The sequence below is a fragment of the Arachis hypogaea genome, chromosome 11, assembly GCF_003086295.3.
Source record: "Arachis hypogaea cultivar Tifrunner chromosome 11, arahy.Tifrunner.gnm2.J5K5, whole genome shotgun sequence".
Taxonomy (NCBI): Eukaryota; Viridiplantae; Streptophyta; class Magnoliopsida; order Fabales; family Fabaceae; genus Arachis; species Arachis hypogaea.
The window spans coordinates 136,674,512-136,701,778 of NC_092046.1; the positions used below are offsets into that span (position 1 = coordinate 136,674,512).

General features: G+C 34.1%; 3 protein-coding genes across 3 annotated transcripts; 2 read left to right on the forward strand and 1 right to left on the reverse strand.

Annotated features, from left to right (window-relative positions):
• Positions 1-3,535: 3,535 nt before the first annotated feature.
• Positions 3,536-6,983, reverse strand: LOC112722839 (uncharacterized). The gene is made up of 6 exons (XM_025774016.2): positions 6,341-6,983; positions 5,299-5,410; positions 4,988-5,159; positions 4,687-4,880; positions 4,283-4,442; positions 3,536-3,898 (listed from the first exon to the last, which is right to left on the reverse strand). Exons 1-5 carry the CDS (start codon positions 6,811-6,813, stop codon positions 4,308-4,310), a joined length of 1,086 nt encoding a protein of 361 aa, XP_025629801.1. The 5' UTR covers positions 6,814-6,983; the 3' UTR covers positions 3,536-3,898; positions 4,283-4,307.
• A 9,766-nt stretch (positions 6,984-16,749) lies between these two features.
• Positions 16,750-18,398, forward strand: LOC112722840 (uncharacterized). The gene is made up of 3 exons (XM_025774018.3): positions 16,750-17,036; positions 17,641-17,862; positions 17,967-18,398. Exons 1-3 carry the CDS (start codon positions 16,866-16,868, stop codon positions 18,186-18,188), a joined length of 615 nt encoding a protein of 204 aa, XP_025629803.1. The 5' UTR covers positions 16,750-16,865; the 3' UTR covers positions 18,189-18,398.
• Positions 18,399-18,636: 238 nt separating this feature from the next.
• On the forward strand, positions 18,637-22,426 carry LOC112722841 (rho GDP-dissociation inhibitor 1). Its single transcript, XM_025774019.3, has 5 exons — positions 18,637-20,534; positions 20,628-20,694; positions 21,008-21,226; positions 21,313-21,437; positions 22,118-22,426. The coding sequence occupies exons 1-5, from the start codon at positions 20,268-20,270 to the stop codon at positions 22,187-22,189; spliced, it is 750 nt and encodes a 249-aa protein (XP_025629804.1). The 5' UTR covers positions 18,637-20,267; the 3' UTR covers positions 22,190-22,426.
• Positions 22,427-27,267: the final 4,841 nt, after the last annotated feature.

The following is a 27,267-nucleotide window of genomic DNA, read 5'->3' on the forward strand; positions in this document are numbered from 1 at the left end:
TGGTTGTTAGGATTTGTTTCTAAATTAGATTTGAATTATTGTTTCGATTTGAAATTGAAGTAAGTAGTTAGTTATCTTATCTTTCTTTCCGAGAGATAAGATTATAACTACTTTTGAATTTGAATTCTAGAATTAGGATATAAATAAGTGAATAAGGTTCACAAGAGGCATCCAGAAGGAAGATCTTCAGATCCAAATCCAGACATTCGATTCCTCAGCATAGTTTTTTTCTTGTTTTCTTTCTTTACTTCATGGGTAACTAATCCTTTGTCAAAATGTTAGGAGCTCTATTTATGTTTTCTATGGATTATTAATCTAAGTTTATTTTATTTTGAAGTCTTGCATTGATCAATAATTTCATGATTAAGTTATTCATTCTTTATTCGAATTAGTGGTATCGAAAGGTATACTAATATCTTTTGAATTCTTTTATTATAATAAAAAAAATTTGATATTTGAATTAAAACTTGAAAACTTTTTCACATGACTCTTTGAATTCGGCTAGGAATAGTGGTTCGATTAGTGTGTGACACATGCATGATTTTCAATCACTCTAATTTTGAATAAATGACATATAATTAGGATTAGAACAACTTTCAAAAATTGTGTTTTCTTCTAAGGTTTAACTAGACAATACTAGCTTGAATACGTGACATATAATTCGACCTAAGAACTACTTTTAAATCTTATTAAAAATTAAATCAATTTTTGTGTTTAAACTCTTTAATTAATTAACTGACAACTATTTGATTAAAGAGAAACTAAAGAACCAAGAAATTGAAAATTAGTTACTAAAGATTTGTCATAAAAAAATTTTGCATACTTCAAAATAAATAAATAAGGTTTGATTTTTTTAAGAGTATAAACATCTTCAAAGTTCTCGACTCTCACGTCACTGTCTTTTTCCAATCAACATCTAAATTTATTGGCTTTCAAACACTCAAGATTTCAAACAAGATACAAATTTTGCCCTCATCAATCCAAGTTACTTTAATCTAATTAGGCATTTAATCTGATAATTACTTGTTCAATTTTTTAATTTTCGTGAAAACGATATCCACTCAATGTAATATTATTTAAATGATCTAATATATATTTATTGGTATTCGTGAACTCCTCAAATGAGAGATTAGTTTTTTATATTCGACTAATGCTAATGTGCTAAAAAAACAGTTGCAATATTTTTTAGACTATTAAATATAATATAATGGTTATTTCAAATTATAAACTATGACCATTTAAAAAGATATATACTTGGGCTTAGTATGTGATATGTAAATTATGTTATAGTGCCGTAAATTAGTAAACCAGAAAAATAAATTGTTCTTATAAATTTAAAGTATCCATATAAAATGTAAAAAATTATATGATTAAATTTTACTCATTTAATTAAAATATACTCTTCTTAAACATAGTTGCTTATTATGAAACTAAAGTTAAATACCGATGACGTGAGGATTGGTAGATTGTTGAATACGATTATTTAATATTTATTTGGAAGAGACACTAAAACTAAGAGACAGAGACTAAGAGGTTGAGATTAAATTAAGTTTTTATATTGTGTTTGGTGTAAAATATACAGGACTTAGTTATGTCTCAGAATCATATTTATTTTAAGATAAATATGAAGATTAAGGGATAGATTTGAGCATTTGACATTTAAAAAGTTAAAAGAGAGTATTTTTTAAAAAAGTATATTATTAAAATTTCAATCTTCATCTTTAAAAATTTTAGTCTCATAGATTCTTACTTTCTGAAAGTACTAAAAAGACTAAAATTTTGTGTTCTACAATTGAAATTTTAATTCTAATTTCTAATCACCAAACTCAATACTCAGTTTTAGTCTCTCAATCCCAATCTCAGGAAACAAACGTTAAAGCATCATTGAAGGTTGAAACAAACGCACAAGCACACACCTAATTGCACCATGGCATCATCAAAGTTCATATTGAAATCTTGATCTGAGGTTATCCAAAGTCTCAACCTCCTAAAGAAGTGTCTCACAAGTCACGACTATAGGTTACATGGGTTTGATATTTGTTCTTTGATAGTTGATACGTGACTCACAAGTTGGTGGAATTTGTTTATGTTTGGAGTCGTGTTTGTAAATGGATGATGGTGTTAATTTGATTTTGTAGAATTAGATTTTATTCAAAGTTGGTTTCAATATAATTTTGTATTTTCATAGGACTTTTGTCAAACGTGATGTTAGCTAAAATCACGTTAGGAGTGTATAATTGTTAAAAAAGCATTCATTTTTTAATATTACTTTAGTTCATATTTTAAAATTTAAATAAATCACATCAACCATTAAAATAATTATATTACTATTATTTTATGATTAAATAAATTATTTAAGTATTCTCATATTAATATTTTTTAATTCAATGTGTTTAAGAATAAAAAAATGTAAAATTAATTAAGCTTATAAATATTTTAAATTTTGAGTTAACATTATTGGATTTAAGTATTAATATGTTAGAAATAAAAAATTATTTTATACTATTTTATTTAAATATTTATTATTTTTTAAGGTTTCATTTGATCCAAAAGTATATTCATATTTAAAAGCAAAATAAATATCTAAACACTTCAAAAAAAAAAAAAAAAAAAAAAAACACCCTAAACACGATTACACAAAACGCCAAAGTCCAAAGCATACAGGCATTTTACGTCCTCCGTTTTTTTTCCTTTTTGATGATTTTTGTGTCCTCCATTAGACGTTAATGCGGTACGAGCTTCAGAGATAATGGGCCTGGTTAAGGTGCGTTATCAATGCGCTCTCACAATTGATTGAAAATAAGGGTGACAAATTGACAATGGGTAGGGCAGGCTTGAATCCAACCCTAATACTACTGGTAAATTGAGAATATCTCGATTTTAATCCTATCCAATTTTAACTTATAGGTACCCAACTCTACTCGCAAATTATTAAAAAAATATAATATTATTATATAACTTGATAATAATCTAAAATAAAACTGCCAAGAAACAATAGTTCAAATGGCATAGTCTCCCCATACTCAATTAAAAGGTTGCAGGTTCGAATTTTCATATCTTTGAAAAAAAAAATCTAAAATAAAACTAATTTTTATATAAAAAAATATTAAATTATCAATTAATCATCTTTTTTTAGTGGCTAAAGATCTCTTGAAACATTTTTATATAAATATATAAAATTGCAGATCGAGTTTGGATACCTGCAGATAGGATACATATTACTACCCCTAATTGAAGATTTATTTTACTAAATTCAAATGAACAAATGAATTAACTTTTAAAGATAACATGTGGATTGAAATGTGATAGGGCAAAATTGATGCCTTACATAATCAGTTAGGAGATAATGACTGTTACATAGTTATTGAATTACATACGCGATGTCTAGAAAATGCAAGACATCTAACAACCACAAGATAGGTATGAAATATCAAGATTTTAAGATCTAATATTAGGTGCAAGACAATAATTGGATCACGTCTATGCAACACGATTTGTACAAGTGTGGAGTCTAATAGCAAGGTGCATTTGGGTGTATCTCAATGTACAATAGTATTAGTAATTGGAACTCAGTTTTCCTTTGGTCATGTTAGACATTGAGAACTCACAATACAAAATAAAATGCACAGGGAAACCTAAAGGGCCAGGACGAAAGGCCACACTTCGTAAATACAAAATATACTACTTTCCCTGCCCTGACTGCCTAGCGCAACATTACAATAACATTGTCATTCTAAGCAATGTACCTAATATTTTGTCGTCAGATAACATAAAATCTAAATATGTCAACGAACAAAGTGATTAAAGTAACAAGTTACAGCCAAATAAGTAACAACTTCCTATATGAACCTAGCAACAAGTAGAAACAGGTTTCTAAAGCTTCGGGCAGACCCATACCCTGCAATTAGAACAACACAGAAAAACATATTTGTCAAATTCTATATGCAGTTGCCATAACAAGCAATGTTTAATGGTCACCATGACATACATATATGGCATGAGTTGGGAGCTAAGTATAAACCATTAAGGATCAAGGGAAAATGGAATTTAGAGATGAAACTGATAAGTAACATGCCAATTCAAGAATCCATGATACCTAAACAGTTGAAAGTTACATGTTCCATGTTATTCAATTCTTGTATAAAGAGCGAAGGACACTTATCGTGAGGATATACTACTAGAGAAACTGGTTTTGGAAACAGATCTAAGGAAATGATAAGAAAGAGACCACCAATTAGGACAATGAAAAAATGTTAAATTAAAAGGTGTAAAAAGGGTTAACCTTATATGACAAGAAGTGATCAGATCTAACAGGTGTCAGACTGTTTAAATAGATGATGGCGTCCCAACATCTCTGATATCCCTAAAGCAGATATGCTTTCACATCCAAGCAGCTCCTGAAGCTTTTCATCGCATAATATCACCATTCCGTTCAAAGGATCCTACAAACAAATTTTAGATAAAACAATCAGCAACCTTCTTAAATCAATTTTTTTCCCAAAAACATAATGTGACAACAGCTCTTAAATTTTCTTTCCTTAATTTTTTTTATTATTATTTATTTTCATCTTTCAACCACAATTTGAATCCAAAAACTTGCTCAAAAAAGTTTACAGTTTCATTGAAAATGACCACAACAGAAATATTGGAGTGTTAAACTCTCAAGGGTTGGACATGGCTACAAACCTCCAGACGATTAACCTTTATGTACTCCCAAACAAGTCTTAAGGCCTCAGATTGTTGCATCTCCCTTTCCCCAGCGCCCAAAAATTTGGCAAGAGCTTCAGATATTATTACGGTAGAAGAGGCAGGTTCAGGCTGTTCAGCACTTTCAACTGTAGGTTCAGTATCTACCTTGATCCTTTTGGCTTGAGGCTCCTCTGAAGTGACAAAAGTGAAAGACATAAGTGATAAAGTATCAGCAAAATTGAAGTTGTAAACATAATAATGCAGCCTACTTTTTTTTTTTACTTAGCTATTTACTTACTTGTAGGTCCAAGTGGGATGATGTGTTTGGCCAGCAATTTATTCATCTTGAACATGTCAGTGCAGTCGGTCTCAAATACCACACGCAGTGCATCATCACAAATGATCTTCCTTTTGTTACCAGGATCTTGGAGATTGTTTTTCCTTATGTAGGCCCATAGCTGCCTCACAATCTGAATTGGAATATATCTAAGTTTTTCAAAGTACTTTTCATGAAATAGTGGTTATCTTCACATAAATGAAAATTAAAGCTTCGAAAAATAATGCAGGATGCACTTGACTAATTATGCTAGTTTGAGTAAAAAAGATTACCTCGGTTCTTGGCAATGCCGGCTCACCAACAATTGCCTGAAGTTCAGGAGAAACACCACAAACTTTGTTAAGTCCACCAGCGCCGCCTCTTCTTTTGCCTCCGGTTGAAACACTGTTAAAACATTTTGTAACGGATAATACAACCAAATCATGTCATAGATATTCATCCCATAAACTAGTCATGAAGAACTATCCCTTTTACAGAAGGATTACTCAAACACATGCCTTTCATTAACTTAAAAGCAAAAATATAAGCAACTGGATGCAGTACTTTGGCAATAAGCAAGTACTATCGCTTCTGATAATTGGTATCAAACTGAAAAATAAAGAATAGAAGAAAGCCACAGTCACAGTATAGCATGGACAAGCAAAACACCGGTATCGTTCATGTTTATCTAAGCTGTGGCTACCTGAGTAAATCTAGTTGTAATTGTCACAGAATAATAAATGACACATTTTAAAAGAAAAAATGGCAAGCGACAAATACTCAGATATCAATATGCAAAAAAATATGACACAGAACGATTCCTAGTCAATGCATAAGAATAAATAATATAAACTATACAACAGCAGCAAGAGAAAGCTTGAAAACAACAAGGGAGCAGTTTCTATTTTTCTAAGGTAGAGACAGAGAAAGGAAAGAAAGGGGGGTATTCCAATAAACATAAATAATAGCGTTGTAATAGGGAAAAGGACATGACAAGAACAAGTAGTTTACAAAACAAGTGGGTAAATAGCTACAAAATTATAACAAAAAAAATGAACCACGCCTTCCAATAAAATAGCAAAATAAAACCCCCAACCATTAGCAGTTTCCAGAAAATGGGACCATGCTCCCACTGCCACCGAAACAGAAAACCAACCCAACATCTTCATAACAGTACCTCGGACGAAAGCGAACAACTCTAAACCCAAAATCTAAGGAAACAAAAGCCTAGAACCTAAGATCTTAGTTTACGCGACAACGACAAAAATTAAATTAATTAAAAACAAAGAAGAAAACACAGTTCTTAAGTTCAAGACTAAATTAAAAAAATGTCACCTTTCTTTGGGTGGTTGAGGCTGAGGAAGGGCAAGAACATCGGCATTGTGAGGGTAGTGTTGGGGTTTAGTCTGCGATGGGGGTTGCGGCGGAGGTGGGTGGGAGTGGGGCGGTTGCTGGAAGTTGATCTCGGTGTGAGGATGGAGGGCAAAATGGGGAGGAAAGTGGGTGGTTGGGAAATGTGGTTGGGGTTGATGGTGAGGGGCAAAATGGTCTTTGGATGGCGGAGAAACAAACGGTTGCTGTAGATGGTGGTGCTGCTGCTGATGCTGTTGTTGTTGCTGCTGTTGCTGATGCTGTGGGCGGAGGAGAAGGTCGATCTGGTCTCTGATGAAACCAGCCTTGTGCGATAGGTCCAACCCTAGCTTTGCTTCCAGCTGCTGAACAACGCCGTTCAGCGTTGTGATTGAGTTTGGTTCCGAGTGACGCAGCAGAGACTCTACCCCTTTCGCTATTTCCTGGTCCGACACCATTTCTTTCTCTTCTTCACTTCACCTTCATATACCAACAGAAAAACAAACGGCTATACCCTTCTCTCTTTCTTTCTCTTTCTCTCTCTATTCTTAGCTGCTTCTCTCTGTCTCTGTCTCTTTCTCTCTCTTCGTCTCTGTCTATCTCTCTCTTTATAACACCGAAATCACCAAAATACCCTTTGTTCAGATTCATAAATGGTATGGCCGATGAAATGACAACTATGCCCTGATCTTATCCACTCTGTGCTTTCTGCTGACAGACAGGTGTAAAAGAGTAATTTTGACGGATTGATAAGGGGAAAAGAGAGGAGTGGTTGAGGGGTAAAAATGTAAAAAGAATAAAAAGGTAGAAAACTTGCAATGGCATCTTGTAGGGAGGTTAAAGACGACTAGACGAGGATGAAATGATATGAGAGTAGACAAATGGATAAAGTGGAGGACCCGAATGAAACCGTTTCCTCTTTTAACGAAGGAGAGTGGGGTAAAGTGAAAGCGATGTTAAATTACGCAATTGCCAATTTCAGTTTTTTGTTTAATTTTTTGTTCTTCTTCAATTCTTTTTACCTTCGAGAAAGAGGAGGGCATGGTTTGAACTTTGAAACCAAATGTAGGAAACTAGGAATCAACGAGTGGTTAAGGATTTGGGGAATTTGGTAAACTAATTAAAAGGATTTGGAATTCGTGGGGCGGGATCTAATGGACCAACAAAAAAGACTATGGTTCCATTCCTTGGTGTTATTGGTAACTTCGAGCAACTCCAATGGGAGAAACTCCAAATTATTTCTATCTTGATTGAAATGATTTAAAATTAAAATTAAAATTTATTCCTAATCATCTCTCTAATAAATAAGAAAAGAAAGTCTAGTGGTTGTAGTTAGAATAAGACTTGGTTTGATAAAAATTTGTAACGAGATGATTGTATTTTTAAAAAGTATAAATTTTTTATTTAATATTTAATAAATAAAAAATTATATGTTTGTATTTGCATTTTTTAAAAATAAAAATTCTTTTGAAAGTATTTAAGATAGAATTTTTAAAAATTAGTTTGTATTTATTAAAATTAAAAGTTTAATATAATCTCATATATTAATAAATTTTTAAATTTACTATTACAGTTATATCTATTATAATATTTTTAATTTTTAATGTTATATTACTAAATACAATTACTGTTGTTTGTATTTATTAAAAGATATTTTTAATTTTATTTATCAAATATAAATACTATAACTTTTAAAATATTAGATTTTAAAAGTTAATTTTTATAAATTATTTTCAAAAATTAAAGTCTTTACCATACCAAGTATAAGTATTTTCAAAACAATGTCATAGTAGGATTAATGATTATTTTTATCTTTATAATTCTCATAAATACATTTACAAATTATTTTTATCTTTATAATTCTTGATAATGAAAATTAACTTTTGAATAGAATAATTGCGAGCCGAATTATTTTTTTTTAAAAGAAATATCTCAACACAATAAAATAGAATTTATTATAAGAGTTAAAAATAAAACAGATAGATAAAGTGAATAAAAAAAATTGTAATATATTCTTACACATATTTTAGTCTATCATTTTCATTTTCGTTCACTCTTCTTTGTTTCTCTTCCACCTATAGCTAACTACTAAAAGACTTTTTCATTCTTGTACAACCATATATTTCACACTATTGCATAAAAGCCAATGACTTATTTTTTTTAAACTTCTTTTTCATGTTAAAATCGTAATCCAACTCTTAAAAAACTCTTTCAGAGTACATGGCACTATTGCACTGCCTAACATCTGTAAAATTCTTTAATCTAAACACATTTTACTGTTTCATCTTTTTTATCATACACTAACATTATTTTTGCAGTTAATCACATATATTCTACTTAATCGGTCTTTCCTATTTAACCTCCCCATTTACACAAACCATTTAAAGAATTCAATTCTTGGAGTGATAAAAGGTTGCATTCAAGAGCTTGCAAAGGGAAAACTCATGCACAGTGAAGAAGCAAAGAGATATGAACATAGAAAAAAAGTTTGTTCTCTTGTATTCATATTTTTATATGATGAATCTCACTTCTCTAACTAGTTACATGCAGGTGTATATATATATATATATATAGTGTTTTGTGACTATAAATATCTACAAGGCTTAAATTAATCTCTAACTAATTAGTTTCATGCTGACATTCTCCTAACAAACTCCAAAGAACTATCTAACTAACATGTCATCATGCTGATTCCTAACAAATTGTGTATTGGTAACCATTATGAGCTCGAATTCCTTCTATCTACCTCCCTCAAGCTTGGAACATGAATGTCATGTATTCCAATCTTGCAATGAATCTTTGCAAACGGCCCTGGTGCCAAGCTCTTGGTGAGAATATCGACAACTTGTTCAGAGGAAGGGACTGGTAACAGCTTCAAAGAACCATCGTATACTCGATTTTGAACAGTGTGGCAGTTGATTTTGATATGCTTGGTATGCTCCTGGAAAACTGGGTTTGAAGCAATGTGAATCGCGGATTGATTGTCACAGAATAGGGTAATCGGCTTACATAAGGGGACTTGCAAATCTCTGAGAATGTACGTGAGCCATCTCCCTTCGAATGTCGCCAGTGCCAATGTGCGATATTCTGCATCCGCAGAAGAACGCGCCACTGTAAGCTGTTTTCGACTCTTCTATGAGACAATAGAGGAACCCAAGAAGAAACAAAACCCGGACACCGAGCGCCTTGTACTGGGGCAGATTCCCCAATCAGAATCAGAATAGCCAATCAGGCATAAGTCAGAGGTAGTGGAGAACAAAATTCCTCTTGCTGGAGCGCCTTTGATATACTCCAAGATATGCAACCCAACCTTGAAATACATGTCCGTGGCACAATCCAGATATTGGCTGAGCTTGTTAACAGCAAAGCTAATATCTGGACGAGTATTCATCAAGTAAAGCAACCTCCCTATGAGCCTGCAATAAGGAGTCAAGTCAAACGAGGGTGAACCAGCACACTTTGAAAGGGGAGCAGTGTAATTCATCGGGGTGGAGGTGGGCTTGGCATTCAAAAGGCCAAACTTATCTAAGAGATCAATTGCATATTTATGTTGGTAGAGAAGGATGCTTTGGCTACTCCTTGCAACTTTAAACCCAAGAAAGTATTTGAGAAACCCCAGGTCCTTGATTTTAAACTTGGCATCCAAGAGGGCTTTCACTCTTTCAATTTCTTTCATGTCATTTCTAGCAAGAACGAGATCGTCAACATATACCAAAAGGTCAGTGAAGGTAGTGGAGCTGCCTTTGGTGAATAGAGAGTGATCAAATTGCTATTGGGTGCAACCTGATGCCTTCAATACTGAGCATAATTTATGATTCCATTGCTGACTGGCCTGCTTAAGACCATAGAGAGAACGCTCAAGCTTGCACACACTATTGGGAAGTGCGGAGAGACCGAGGGGAAGGAACCAACCCTTTTGAGCTGTGAGAGCCAGCAAAACTTGAAATGTGGACATTTTTACAATAGAAAAAAATGTATCAAAGTTGTCAAATCCAGCTAATTGAGTGTAGCCCTTGGCCACCAACCTGGCCTTGTGGCATTCTATCGAGCCGTCTAGCTTGAGTTTGGTCTTGAAGACCTACTAGCACCCAACGGTATGCTTACCCTTTGGAAGAGTGGTGATGACCCATGTTTTGTTGGTTTCGAGGGCCAAAAGTTCATCCCTAATTGCCTGGCACTAACAATCATGCTGAATAGCTTGCTCAAAACTTTGAGGTTCAGTGAGGTTGTCGATGGCGATGGAAAGGGCTTTGTGAGACGGGGAAAGATGTTCATATGGAATGAACTGAGAGATAAGATGCTGTGAAAATGAGGATGAGGTACTAGAATTAGAATCTAATTCACATAGAACCTACATACATTGAAAATCTATGAAACATGCAGGTGGTTTTCTAATCCTATTTGAGCGCCTAAGATGCTGGTCTACATGAGGTTGTTCTAAAACTACATGATCATGTGATAGTGAGGTGGATAGGGGGCTTGAAGCTAATGTGGGCATGTTGTGATCAGCATGCAAGTGTGGAGAATGCGAGGGTGACGCCTGCTGATCTAAAGATGCATGAGTAGGATGATGTGCTTATGTGCTTGAGGGTATGTGTAAAGAAACTGGCAGCATATGAGGCATAATAGATGAGGACTGTGTAGAAGCATGATGTACCAAATCATTATGATAGAATGGCAAGGTATCCAAAATAGATGCACTATGTGAATCATTAAAAGTATTGGATTGGTGAAAAGGAAAAATGTCCTCATAGAAGATGACATATCTTGAAAGAAAGACCTTTTTAATTTTGAGTATAGATCCATCAATAAAAAATCTTTAGTGTTCATTTTGAAACCTAAAAAAACAACCTTTTTTGCTCGCTTTTCTAATTTTTTTCTGTGAACACTAAGGGTGGAAGCAAAGGCCAAACACCCAAATGTTTAAAAATAAGAGATCTCAGGTAAAGAGTGGAACATTTCTTGAAAGGGGCTTGATGCATTTATAGAGCTAGAAAGAACACAGTTCAGGATATATATGGCACGAGCTATAGCAAACGTCCAAAGATGATGAGGCAAATGACTTTGAAAAATAAGCGCTCTAGCCATATTCAACATATCTTGATGCTTGCGCTCCATGACTCCATTTTGTTGTGGAGTTTCTACACAAGTGGTTTGATGAATGCTTCCTTTTGATTTATAAAAAAAGTGCAGTAGGAACTCTTTGCCATTATCACTTTTGCATTTTATTCGTTTTTGAAATTGTGTATCAATTAATTGTACAAAAATGGAAACTAAATGCACTACTTCAACTTTGCTTTTCATCAAATATGCCCAGGTGAATCTGTCTTGTCATCCACAATGGAAAAAAAATATTTACGGTCTTAACTAAAAGCAATATCTAATGGTTCCCAAATATCCATGTGGATGATATCAAAACAAGAAGCAAATTTTGTTTTGCTAAGAGGGAAAGAAAGACGCTTTTGCTTAGTAAAATGACAGGGTTCACAAGGTACATGTTTCATTTGGCTCTGAAGAAAATCATAGTGCTTTTGCATAACTTCTATTCTATTGTTAAAAATATGTCCTAGTCTACTATACCGTAGGGTTGCCAAATCTGACTTATTTACAACATTATTAACACAACCTTTCTTATTACTAATTGAGGTTGCTGTGAGAGTGAGTACAACATATGTATGTGGGCAGAATCCAAGATATACAGGCCTGCAGTTAGTTTAGTAGTGCCAATCATCCTCAAGCTCATCTTGTTCTGGATCTCACAATTCAATTCATTAAATGTAAATTAGCATAAAAGGGATGTAGTAGCTTTTGAAATGGAAATGAGGTTGAAAGTAAAAGATGGAACATATAGAACATTTTGAAGTTGAAATTCAGTTGAAAAATAATTGTCCCACTGATGGCAGTGACAATTCTTGAACCATTTGGTAATTGAAGTGTGATTGGATTTACTCTTCGAAAATTAGTGAACAATTTTAAAGAACAAGCCACATGTGCCGTGGCACCTGTGTCGAGAATCCAATCTATGCACTTCAATTTATGTTTAGAGATAGATATAATTTTATATATACCTTTGGATGGGGGCATGAATTTCAGTAGCCAGATTGATGTTTTGAGCAGGCTTGCCACCATGGTTGTGGAACAACTCAATTAAAGCTTATTTTGTTCCTTCAAAAACAAGTAGTCTAAGCTCTCATTATCTTTCAAATGAGGCTCACTGATCTTTTGCAAATCTTCATTAGTGTTCACATTGTTAATGGTTTTAAAGTCAGAATTATGCTTGTAGTGAGAAGGGAACCCATGCTTATGGTAGCATATGTCAACTAAATGTCCAGTCCTCTCATAGTATGAGCACTTTCTCAATTGACCACGTCCATTAGTGCCTCTCCCTCGGTTAGAACGCTCTCTGTCCCTTCCACGTGAGTTATCTTGCCTACTTCCACCAAAATGATTGTTGAAGGAGTTATTGAAGTTCATGGTTGTGTTTATTAGCAGCTTCCCATCATTATGGCTTGAGCGTGTTAGCTGGCGCTCCTGCTGTAATAGTAATGAATAAACCTCATTCACATCAGGGAATGGTTTAATGAGCATGATCTGAGACCTGGCCATTGAGTAATCATCATTCAATCCTCTCAATAATCAAATAATATGAGTCTGAGACCTATACTTTTTTATAAGCTCAATGCCGCATAAGCATGAGTCATCACATTCACATTTTATAACTGGTTGGAATTCATTCAATTCCTCCCATAAGCCTTTGAGTCTTGTAAAATAAGATGTGATGGAGGAATCACCTTCTTTAATAGAAAATATTTTTTCTTCTAATTCTGCAATTCTAAACAAGTCTCATTGATAAAATCGGTGCCTAAGATCTTTCCAGAGATCACACGCTAGATGCCACATTGCATGATAGAACACTGTGCAAAATTTTATTACTAATAAATGCATACAGTCAAGACAAGACTAGAGTATTGTATCTGTCCCAGGCCTGAAATGAATTTTCAGATCTATCCAGTTTTAGAAGGAAACCATTGATGAAACTTAACCTGTTCTTCGATTTCAAGGACAACAAAACTGACTTCGACCAAGAGGGATAGTTTAGAATTGTTAATGGATTCGTTGTGAGAGGTATACTTGGATTGTCGCCAGACTGGAGATAAAATGGACTCGAAACATCTTGTAGCAGGTTCGAGCTTATCTTCCCTGCTTGAGGCCTTTGATTATGCATCAGTACTAGCTGAAGATTCATCAATTTCACCAATTTTTGAAGATTTGAAGCTGAGAATTGTTGATCCTCCATGTTCGAATTGACTTTTGAGTCGGCCATGACACGGTCTCAAGATTTGTGTTTCACTGGATTCTTCGAGAGGTTTGGAGATAGATCCAGGATCTTTCACGTTTGATCTCGTGATCGGAGCCTCCAAATCTCTATCAGTGTGATGATTAGATGAGAGATAGAGTAACTCTCATCAGCTCTATCGAATGAGTTCAAACGTGAAGGAGAAGAATAGAGATAAGAAAAGAGAAAAAAGAATGAAGAGTAGATCAAGATGAGAAAACAAAGATTATTTCGAGCAGGAAGTTGGATGAACAATTTGATCACAACAATGGATTCATCATTCGGCTTCTTCTTCAGTTATTGCATTTCAAATTTTATTTCCTTCCATGCTCACCGCACCATGAAAAAAGGTTGCGTTCAGGAGCTTGCAAAGGGAGAACTCATGCACAGAAAAAAAGCAGAGAGATATGAACGTAGAAAGAGGAATTGTTCTCTTGGATTCACATTTCTATACGATAAATCTCACTTCTCTAACTAACTACATGCAGGTGTGTGTATATATATATATATATATATATATCTATAAAGTTTAAATTAATCTCTAACTAACTAGTGTCATACTGGCATTCTCCTAGCAAACTCCAAAAAATGATCTAACTAACATGTCATCATGCTGATTTCTAATTAACTGTGTATCGGAAATTATTATGAGCTCGACTTCCTTCTATCATGGAGAACTAAGACTCTCTATAGCCTTAATATAGCTATAACTCCTTACATCTTACAACAAATTCATTTTAAATACCTAAGCAAAGTAATTTATAAAATAAATATTCTTTTTATCAAACATCTAAACTAACATATCTTCACTCCTAATAGCTAATCTAACTAGCAGTAACCTGTCATGAAATTAATTCAACAACTGATACTTCTATTAGTGAAGTTTTCTCCTGAATTAGAAGTTCAACGTTTATTCCAGTTCATCTCAAAATTCACATTCCGGTGTAATTGATTTCTGTTAGATAGATAATGTGCGTAAATTTGTGATCCCTATGATTGACAATAAAATTGAAGAAAAAATACTATACGTGCACATGATCTTTTTCTATAAGGAATAATCTCTTTCGTGAATTTCTACCACCATTTAAAGAAAAGAGCTGATTCTAAATCTTAGTATATCCAGCTCTTAAGTTGCCTAATTTTTTTTTTAGGTACTTATACCATCTCTCACTTTAGTAAGAGCACCTCCAACGGACAAAAAATTGAAGCCCTCTTTCTCACAGATGCATGGGCCAACTATTGGAGAAGAAGAAACGAGTCCCTACAAGTTATCCAAGAGGAATAAGTGCCTCTGAGCAGGACTTTCTCCCTCCAATAATAACTTGTCATGTGGCAAGTTATTATAAAAATAAATATTTATATAAAAATCATAATAAATTAAATAATTATATTAAATAATTATATCTATACTTAATTAATAATTTATATTAATTATTTAAACAATAATTAATTAAATAATTTAATTAACATTGAAAAAATTAAATGACTTCATCATATTTAATTTATTAATAATTATAATAATTAATTATATTAAATAGTTATATTTTTATTTAATTAATAATTTATTAATTAATAATTAATATAAATAATTATATTAAATTAATATTTAATATTATTTATATTATTATATTAAATTATAATTAATTAAAATTGTTTACATAAAAAAATAAATTTAAGTTTTACATCTTACAAAATAATTTTTAGTTAGATTACTTATTTTTATTTATAAAATTTAAAATGCTAACCACATTACAAAACTAGCTATATATTTTATTTTTATTGTGATATAATTTTACAAATTAATATAATTTTGAATTATATTATTATGTATTATTGTTATATATAATTTTTTTAATATTAATATTTTTTAACAATAAATTATTTTTGAATGAGAAATTTAAATAATATTATTATAAAAAAAAGTAATTATAGTAATTTTAATTATTTTAATTAATTAATTAAATAAAATTACAACAGAAATTAAAATTAATTTTTTTAATAAAAAATATTTTAATTTATTATTTATTATTTATAATACAAAAATTAATATAAAATTATTTTTTATGACAAATAAACAATAAATAAAAACTAAAATAAATTTTCTATTAGAGATGGTCTAAGGCCATACTCGTCTTATTGTTCTCTCTCCACCGTTTACAATGCACTTTTTAATTTGAATATGGAAATAAAGGTGATATTGAATTCGGATATGGGGAATATTAGTGCTTCATAGCAATGTGGTGTCAGTGGAACATAACTTTGATCATGCGAGTTCTTTGTCAGTAAAAAAATTGACAACAACAAACAACTCGAATGGTCCGTTTTCTAGCTTCCGAAATTCATATTTGTCCAACCACAAATCGGACCATGCGATTTCTTAAGCAAAATTTTAAAATCAAACAACTCGCATGGTCCGATTTGTGTACTCTGAGTTTTTTCAATTTTTAAACACTCTGAAAAATTTTTTAACTTTTTAAACACAAATCGGACCCTCCGATTTGTGTACTCCCACAATTTTAAAAAACACAAAAAATTATCCATGTTAAAATATATCACTTATTTTGCTTCCATATCAAAATTTTTTAACCCAATATTCACACTAAACTGATGAGAGAAACTAATTTGGTCTAGCGTTTATTATATTTAAATATTATTATTTTAACTTATTAAAAATTTACAAGTATTAAAATAACAATGGTATAATCAAAATTAACATTAATCTAGTCACACAAAAAAATAAACATTAATCTATATAAAGTATACGAGTTCTATTAGAAATTAATTAGACTGATTGTATTTGTAACATTGAATTTAATTATTATTACTGAGAAAAATTTGTGAAATTAAAAAATAAATATTAAAAAAATAAAAATTCATTAACTTTATATAAATTATTAATTAAAAATTATTAAATAATTTAATAAATTTAACTAAATTATTATTTAATAATTTTTAATTATTAGTTTTTAACTTAAAAAATGGACTCAGCCTGAATAATTATGTATGTAATATTGTGATGTAATTATTTATGTTGATTAATAGTTCTTGACTTCTTGTTTTCATTTCTTACCCTTTCCCATCTACTTGAGGACGGATTGGACAAAAGCGACAAGTAAATAGAGGTATTTGGGAGCGACGGTAGACGGTAGTGGTAGATAGAGAAGGCATCGGAGAATGGCAGGGATTGTAAACCTAAGCCCGCCAACTCCAATCCTAACTTTCAGCAACTCCTCCCGCCACCGCAACCACTTGTTAACGCAAACAAAGCCCGACTCCATCTTCGACCACCCGGCCCTCCGATATAATGGCAGATTCTTCTGCCTTTTCTCCGACAATCGAAGACAGGTTTCTTTATTCCCCTGTCATACCGATTAACTGCATGCTTTCTTCTCAATTGTTAAATTTTTACTCAATCTTTTATAATACAAGTTTCCACAATAATTTGCAATATCCTCATTGTTTGTTCCCTTTGCTTATATATATGTGTGTGTTTGCTTCATAGCAGTTCATCAATTGCGTGCTCATGATAAATAATAATAACACTAGAGTCTGATACTATTTCTAAACTTGTAGTAGTTCCTGTCGTTAATTTTTATTGGCTGAAATGAACTGCACCTGCAATTTGTCCTACAAAGCAAGTTCCCCTCATAAGTATCTTCCGATTTTGCCGGGTTATTAGATTCTTCATAGGATTTACCTATTTACACTCCGCAATTCGTACTATCTTCAATAATTATATTTGTGTCACCACTCTCCATAATGTTGAGCTTGCAACTTAATTTCTATTTGCAATTTCTTGTCATCAAATGACATTTAGATGCCAAGGCAATCAACAATAGTACAATCCTGAGTTTCAATTCTTTTTCTGTCATGTGTAACATTTGGAAGAACAATGCTAATGTCAAAGTGGAAAATTTAATAGGGAACTGAAAGTGAATTGTGATGGCAGGAGCAAGCTAGAAAAGCATTAGAAGGTGCTCTGAGTGGGAAGAAGAATGAACTTGAGAAGTGGGACAAAGAAATCAAGAGAAGAGAGGAGCTGGGGGGCGGAGGTGATGCTGGTGGAGGAGGTTGGTTTGGCTGGGGTAGATATTTCGGCTGGTCTAATGATGATAATTTTTGGCAAGAAGCAAAATATGCTTCTCTCACGATCCTTGGTATCACTCTCATGGTAAGAAGCTCCTGATTCTACTCATTGCATCTGCTGATATATTCATAACACAATATAAGATATAATAGAAACTCTTATATTTCAATATATCTCTTCATTTTCAGTATCTCCTAATTGCTAAAGGTGATTTGCTTGTTGCTGTCATTTTGAATCCCTTGCTGTATGCACTGCGGGGAGTGAGAAATGGGCTTGGTTTTGTAACATCGAAAGTCTTGAAAAATAGTTCTCCCAGTAGGCAGCATGATTTTGGTGGATTTTTCAAGAAGGAAGAGTATCAGCAGGCTTCTGCTAAAGAGAATGTTGTTAGAAAATGGGCTAGTGACTAGTGAGTAACAAGTTTGTTACGGGTTTGGCATCACCTCCTTGATGCAGAATGCTATGTTATTCTTGTAACTTTGTTTTTCCTTTGGCTTCTTAGGTTTTTATTACCCTTTTTGTTATCCTGGGAATTCAGTTAGGGTTCTAAATTATGCTCATGTTGACCTATGATCTTGTAAAAGCTTGCAAGTTGCAATCAAGAAATTTTGTCTCTGAAATGACTTTGGAGTTACTACATTTTAGTAGTGGTTAGTTACTTTTAGATTGTAATGTTAAATGCAGATTTTGTTTTTATTAATTTTTATACATAGAACAGCATAAAAGTTTTAAGGCCAAGTTGGAAGTTAGTTTCTTTTTATCACCGGCATCTAAGTTGTATTACCTAATCCAACTAACTTGGGCCGGCTCGACAAAGCTCTCGTATGTGGGCAGGGGAGGTTCTCACAACGAGGATTTTTTTTTTTTTTTTTTTTTCATTCTGAAGCAATTGAAAAACAGCCCAGGAAAGATGTCTGGTGCACATCCTCATTTATCTATGAACCTATCAGGTATGTGCTCTACTGCTCTCTTGGTTTCTTTACCATCATTTCTGTTTTTCAATTCTTAATTATTTTGGGTATAATCCTTACATGGAATGGTCTGTCATGGAATTATTTGTTTATTTCATTATCATGTGAGCTGTGTCTCATAATTTTAACATTTAAGAGCACCATCTTCCGTTATGGTTTATATGGCTGTCTCTCTCAATCACTGAGCTTCACCAAGGATAACCAATCTATTTGAGCTGGATGAATTTGAATGTCACAGGGCATCAGAATGACGTGAGCATTCACAATGTTTGAGTAGTGGATGTATTTGAATTTAGAAGGTCAACAGATTCATTTTTAATTTATTGTAAGATGCTCGAGTTGATTGCTGCATTATTTTGTCTACCTTTTATGATTTATAAATTTTATCCCATCTGTTGTATATACTTACATGATATCCTTATGTGTGTTAAGATGCTGCCTGATTATATCGATTATTGGAGGAAGTGTGACCATGATCATCTGTGGGAATTTTCAATTTTGTTAATGGCAACGTGCTGTCCTCATTTTCCTTCAACCAAAATAATGGACTCAATGCATCCAAGCACAACGCACATTAAATTCTAGGATACTCAATTTGATCCGTTCTATATATACACAAAAACTATGTGAATTAAAAATTAAAACTTATCAATATCTCTAAATGCTAATTGTATACGTTCGACTTCTATTAGCATTTAGCGGTAAATATATTCCTATAGTATATGACATTTTAGCAAAGAGGCATGGCAGATTGAATGGAAATTTTATTTATATTACGCTTATTACGCTTTCACCTGAACTACAAATTTGAGGGGGGATGTAAGAAGTTATCATCTATAACTTCAAATTTATTTTAGGTATCCAGCTTAGGAAAAGTGAAGACTGGAGACTAATCCTATGATATGGTTTGACAGCAATAATAACGGTATTACCCATAAGAAGGACTGGAGAAGTCAAAACCCATGTTTAGTTCACCAACCATATTTTAGATCATGATTATGAAATTCCCTTATCCATGGTGTGTTTTCAAACATGAGTAGTAGTTTTCTTTTTCTTGCGTTTAAATGCGTTTTGTTTTAACATACCATTTATTATAGAACGTTCAAAGATGGCAGAGTAGTGCTCCCTGCAACTACGAGAGTGACCTTCACGATGAGATTGAGATAGATAATAGATGACGAACATAAGCCCAATCTCACAAACCATTTTCCCTCTCTCAATTGTTTCCATATTTGTAGTTGAATATCTTTGAATTGCGGATCACCCTCCGACCCTCTTTCTCTCTCTTTGTGCCTTCTTGGCCACTTCCCTTGCGTTGCTCATTTTTCTTCTCATATTCCAATTAGCCTTTTTCTTTCTTTCTTTCTTTCTTTCTTTCTATCCGAGTCTTTGTTGCAGAATAGCACCCAAAGTTGTTGAAGGTGGTTTTAACATACGCAAGACAGAACGCAGTGTAGTTGTTGTTGGCGTTGGTGCCAGTGCAACACTGCCGTATATAGTATACTTATAACTGCGTTGATGTCTTTGGCCATTGGAGTGGCTTCAAAAAGCAGCATGGGTTTTGAGGACAAGAGCAACGACGATGCAACTACCCCTGACACGCACCACCACTCCGGGAAAGGTGCCGCCACTGACGATGAAAGCGGCGATGAACGAGGCCAGAGTCTCAGTAGGTACAAGAGTGAGAGCTCGGTTGCTCTCACCGAGGACGAAGAAGATGACGACGACAGGAAGATTGAGTTGGGCCCTCAGTGCACCTTGAAAGAGCAGCTCGAGAAGGACAAGGTTCTTCTTCTTCTTCTCCCTCTTCTTCTTGTTCTTCTTCTTATTGGCTTCGTTATATGTATATCTGAAAGATCTATGATGTTGATGCATTAGGATGACGAGAGCTTGAGGAGGTGGAAGGAACAGCTTCTTGGAAGCGTCGACATGAATTCTGTTGGAGGTAATGAACACTCCTTGCTCCCTTTTCAAGTTAGATTTGTGATTCTGTTTCTCTTTGTTTTCCTTCATGTGCTGAATTGGACATAGATTCACAAGAGAAGTTGACATTGTTATAATTCATTCAGGCTCTTTATAATTCTTTCTGGCCCAAATGATAAGTCATAGTTTTTCAACTGGGAATTGTTGTTTCTTGTGAATGGCAACAATCTCAAATCCCCTTCTTGTTTCCCTGTTTCTATAGCTTCACCTAATGAGGAACCATTTCATCAGTTATGGACCTAACTTTTTTATTTCTTTTGTATTGACGAAATAAGAAACTTTGGAGCCCGAGGTGAAGATCCTGAGCCTTGCAATAAAGGTAGATGGTAGACCTGACATTGTTCTTCCAATACCAGAAACAGGAAATCCCAATGGTTCGTGGTTTACTTTGAAAGAAGGTAGCCATTACAGGCTCATGTTCACTTTCCAGGTTAGCCATAACATAGTTTCCGGTCTCAAATACACCAACACTGTGTGGAAAACTGGTATCAAGGGTAAGTTCTCTCTCAAATCATATACCGAGCCAAAAAGAAAAAAAAAAGGTTTCTTGACTTCAACTCACTGTTAAGCCTTATTACAGTGGACAGTACCAAAGAGATGATTGGAACATTTAGCCCACAAGCAGAGCCTTACACGCATGAGATGCCAGAAGAGACAACACCATCTGGGATATTTGCTAGAGGATCATACTCTGCCAAAACTAAGGTAGATTTAGCAATATAATGTGTTATTCCTTCAGAGTTCAGAATTAGGATTGATTGGTCTAAAAATGTTACTTTTCTGCATTTACTATAAAAATGTCAAGAGAAGTGTTGTGTAATTTTAAGTCTTTTCCCCACAAACCTATTTGCTAGATATTATTATTGGCTCACTATGATTTATAACATGATTTAGTAAGACATCAATGTGGATTTAATTTTTCTCTTGGCTTAAATCTCTTTCTTCAAGTGTTCTATTTTTGCATCATCATGTGTTGGGTTGAAGAGAGATTATTTGTTTGAGATACTCTTACTTGCCAATCAACTTTATTGATAGGCTGTGTAGATATGAGGCATTAGAAACCATAATTTATCTGAGAAAAGAATAGTTACTTAGCTCCTAAGTTCTTGTCTGTGTTCAAATTGGATTTGTTTGGAAATGAATTGAGAATGAATGAATGCCGACTTGATGTCAATCAAACAACCAATAAATGTTCTAATAAAGTTGTTGCCAGACTTCATGTGCATATATTTAACACTCATTTGAAGTTCAAATTCTTTAGTCACTTTTCTTTTTTGGCGCCTCAGCAAGTCATTAATTTGTCCATAACCTATCTTCTAGTAGAGTCCTTCATCTTGATCAATGCACTAGTTGACTTGATGTTTTGTTTGTGGTTGTTCTTTCAGTTTGTTGATGATGACAACAAGTCATACTTGGATATCACCTACACTTTTGATATTCGAAAGGACTGGCAATAGGTGTCAACTGAAGTCTCCATCAGTGATGTTTAATCCTTAGTCATTGTTATTTTAGCTGAAATCTCCTTCAGTGTTCACTTGTTCCTTTTCCATTTGTTTACTATTTATTTATAATCCTGTCTGAGACCAGTAATCTTAACAATGATTAGAGGATTTGTAGGTAGGTAGAAAGTTATATGCTTCTCTAGGAGATCATTTTGTCGATAAATTCGAGTATGTCCTCTTTGGTTGCACAAATATGCTCGCTCTCTTTCAAACTCAGTCTTCCTCTTCGAATTAATAGTTTCTGCAGAGCATTTTTCTCATTACATTACACCTCGCCGGCACTTTCGCCGCCTTCATCTCTTGGCTCGCAAACTTCAAGCTCTTACTCTTGGCATTTGGCAAAGGCCCTCTTTCGGTCTTTCCCACCCCTCACTCTCTCTCAAATAATTCATCGTCATTGCCTCTTCTCTCGTAAAGACCGCAAATGGAACCACCACCACCTCAACTGTCAAAACAAAAATTGATTACGTCATAATGGAGCTACTGTTTGGAATTCCATGCACCCCATGGTGCTATCATGCCTCTACTGCGTGCATGTATATTTGAACCTTGAGATGATTCTAGCCTTCGCTGCAACCTTGGTTCGAACCCTCTTTGGTTTCGAGCTCGAGCCACAGTTCAATGACCCGTACCTCGCTTCGTCTCTTCAAGATTTCTGGAGTCGAAGATGGAACCTCGTACCTGCCAATATCTTGCGGTTAACGGGTGTGTGAGCCCACCCGGTATGTTTTGTTGACTCTAATTTGGCCTAAGTGGGCCACCCTCTCTGGCATCTTCGTTACCTTTCTTGTTTCGGGGCTCATGCATGAGCTCATGTTTTACTGTTCGGGCCGCATGAGGCCCATAAGGGGTATACATGGTGCAGTTTGGCCCGAAAATCCAGCTCGGATGTGAACACTTTGGAAACTAATTTGGTGTAATGTCACTGGATCTAGAGTCGAATAAGAGTCTAAAAAATATACTCGATCATTATTTAGGGTTAGATCTGGCTCAATGCGAATTCGGTTTCACCCGATCCATGTACATTTTAAGGAGACTAAAAAAGGTTTATATATTTCAAATTATAAGTTTATTGTTTTATTTTTAATCACACTTGTTGAATTAGAAAATAGATCAAAGAAGCATGAAATTAGAAAGGTTAAGTACGATTTTGGTCCCTAAAGCATAGGTCGAAAATTATTTTGTCCCCAACCTTTTTTGTATACAAAATCGTTCTTAACGTTTAAAACCAAGTTTTAAAATCGTCCTTTTTACTTAAATCTTGAAATTTTGGACCAAATTACCTATAACAAAAAAAATTATAAAATAAAAAAAATAAGAGGAGAGTGTTTATACTCCTGCGAAGGGGGAAGGGAAGAAGAAGAAGAACAAGCTATCCACGATCCATCTCTGCCTCCACTTTTGCTGCCAAAAATTTAAAACCAAGTCAAACATTAGGGACGATTTTAAAACCAAGTTAAATCTTAGGGACAATTTTGTATGCAAAAAAAAGTTGGGGATGAAAAAATTTTTTGACCTATATCTTAAGGACCAAAATCGTACTTAACCCAAATTATAATTTATGGACAAACTCAAATTCAAATATGGATATCAACTTCTCGATAATAAGTATATTTTTTTATTCTTTATAAATAAGTGCATCATAATTTTTTGACATAAAGTTTATCAAGAACCGGACTTCACTGGTTTTAGAGTCGGTTTTAATGTGACCCGAAAGTAGTAAGATTTTACCGGATTTAAGACCGAGTAAATGCATCAAAAATAGATCCGGTCATTATTTAGGGTCAAATCCGGATCAAGACGAACCCGCCTTTACCCGACCCATATACACCCCTTAGCCTACTTGGGAGATCACGTGCTTCTTCCTCCTTCACGGCTCTTGCTTGCTTGTGCCGTTTTGGAGGTGCTGTTAAAGAAAAAGCTTGGCGCCAAGTCCCGGTTACCAAGAACCATGTTAGGGATTTAACCATTGGACTCGTGATGGTAACCACTTATTAGCTGTATTCCACTTAGATTTTCTGGTGTAACTGTTACCAGAGAGCAATGGAGGAGTATATGACTAGGGGTGGCAACATGCACCCTATCCGCGGGTATTCAACCCGACCCAATCCGGTCGGGTAGGGTTGTCAACCCCATTCACAACGGGTAGGATAGAGTGCGAGTAGGTTCTCGTGTAGGTCGGGTAAGGTACAGGTTGAGTCTCAACCCTATTCGATCAACCCGCACCGTGTGTGTGTGTGTGTTTTTTTTTTTTTTTTAAGTAGATGTTGAACTAAAGACTCTCATTAAATGCAAAAGATTCTTAGCCACTAACAAAAGATTATTAATTGTTTTTAGCCACTAACAAAATATTATTAATTGATAATTTAATACGTTTTTTTTTTACATAAAAATCAATTCTATTTTAAATTATCATCAAGTATCTTTTTGGTAATCCACAGATAAGATCGGGTGCCCGCGAGTTAAGAACAAGTGGGTTAGGGTTGGGATATTCTCAACTCGCGAACAAGATAGAATTGAGTTTATATAAAAATCTCAATCCGCGGGTAGAGTTAGAGTTGGATCCAAATCCTACCCTATCCTATCCTATCTATTGCCACCCCTATATGTGGCAATAGGCAGGTTAGTGAAGAGTGTCTTTCTAGAGTAGGCCTTTAATAAGAGCCAACTAGTAAGTCTCTCTGTCTGATGACATCTAGAAATTTGAAATAAAAAGTAGTAAAATACTATGTAGATACAAATATGTTGAGTTATATATATATAACTAATTTTAATTTGATGATGACAAACATTATTTTATTAGGTTAAACACTCAATTAGTTTTGATGGTCTTATTTAGTATTGCAGGCCAAAAATATAAAGAAACAGAAGCCCAAATGCAAGGAATCATAATCGTTGCTGGTGGGTCTTTCTAACCGACGAAGCCCATAGAAAATAATGCAAAGAAAACAGCTGGACTAAATAAAACAAATCCAACCCAAGCCTATGAAGACTCCATCAAGCTGAAGATCTCCAAAGCCAAAGTTCACATGTTTGCTTCAGTAAAAGAACTAGAAAGAAAAGAGAGAGAGAGAGAGTTCTTCATTCCACTTGTTCATTTCATCAAAGAAGAAAGAAAGAGAAAGCTTAATCAGAGAAAGCAAATGTCTAATCACCTAAATCAAACCACAGTAAGCTAAGTCAAAAGTTAAAGGTGATTTATTTTCATTTGCATGCATGTTAATTTCTTCACTCCTCTAACTTTCTGCGATACCATTTTGGTTAAATGAAGAAAGAAGTCTTTGATCTCTGCTGCTGTAAATCAATGGTTCACAAAGTTTCTTGGAGTCAAAGCACATTATAAATGGTTCGGATTTGGGTTTACCACTGAACAACTTTCTCTTTGCTACTCTGATGTCTTCGGTCAAGTAAAATGAACAAGATTTGAAATCCCTAATTTGGGGTTAATTGAAGAAAGTAAAATGACAAGATTGGGAAGCACACAGCTTAAGGAGTTGACTCAGAAGCAAGCAAGACAAAAATTTTGAAAGAGGTACAAATAAGAAAATTTTCATTATTCTGAAGTAAGGAGAAAGAACCAGAGTCTGAGTTTCAAAGAGAGCTTCCTGAGAAAGTTCAATGTTTTGGATAGTGCTTTCTAGAGAAAGAATCATTCCCCCAAGATAAAGAACTCGATTAGTGTTAGCTCAATCCAGTTCATCTTATAGCAACAGAGGTTGTTGAAGCATTAATCTCCTTCATATTTTACAGATTATTATTTTATTTTCAATATATATCTTTTTGTAATTTTTTGAGAGGTAAAAGGCTGAAAGAGAGAGCTTAAGAAAAATCCAAAGAGTGATAAAAGGCTGAGTGATACACTTGAGAGAAAAGCCTAGAGTGATTTCAGATTTTTTTAGATTGTTTCTATAGTCTTGTATTTTGTACCTGTGAGATACCCCTTTCTTATTTAGGTTAGCACTAAGAGTGGAGAGTTAGGTATTAGCATAACCAAGTCAAGTTAGGATAGAACTTGAGAGAAAAATGATTGTGTCAATCCTGTGAAATTGGTGTATGTAATACTTTAACTATAGTGAAAATTCCACCACTGTTGTGGTGGAGACTGGATGTAGGTTGCATTGCACAAGGCAACTGAACTAGGATACATGCTGGTGTCATTCTTCTTCTCTTTCTCTGAGTTTTGTTTTTTGATATTTATGAGACAAAACGAAATTGTCTCATAAAGTTTCCACTGCACAGTTCAAACAGATTCTAAGTCAAAGTCAGTAATTAAAGGCTTATTTCATTAAAGTAAAAGAAGGTCATAGATTTAATCCCACTTCTCTAAGCCTTATACAACCTTCAATTGGTAATCAGAGCCAAGGTCTCAAGAATCAAGCTTCACTGCTTGAAGCAAAGGTCCAATGGCGAGTAACTTGGGTACAACCACAGTTGCCTACACTCTAATAGAAGGCAAGTCAAACAACAGGCCTCGCTTCTTCAATGGGAAGAACTATGCCTAGTGGAAAGAGAGGATGCAGATCTTCATCCAATTCATTGATTACAACATATGGAAGATTGTTGTGAGCAGTCCCAAGATTCCAACGAAGACAAGTGCTGATGGAGTGGTGACTCCAAAATAAGAAACTGAATGGAATGAAGATGACAAGAAGAAAGTCGAGCTGAACGCTAAAGCCATCAACCTTCTACACTGTGCTATCAGCTTTGAGGAGTATTGAAAGGTGTCAAGATGCAAGATAGCCAAAGAAATCTGGGAGAAACTCCAGGTTACACACGGAGGCACCAAGCAAGTCAAAGAAACGACGATTGATATGCTGCGAAAAGAATACGAGATGTTTAACATGAAGAATGGAGAAAGTATTGATGAAATATTTGAGAGCTTCTCAATCATAATCAACAACCTCGATGCTATAGGTACAACCTACTTAGAACAAACCCTAGTGAGAAAAATCCTTAGAAGCCTCACAAAGGAATGGGAAACAAAGGCCACTGTCCTAGCCGAGAGTTATAACCTAAGTCCCATAACCTATGAT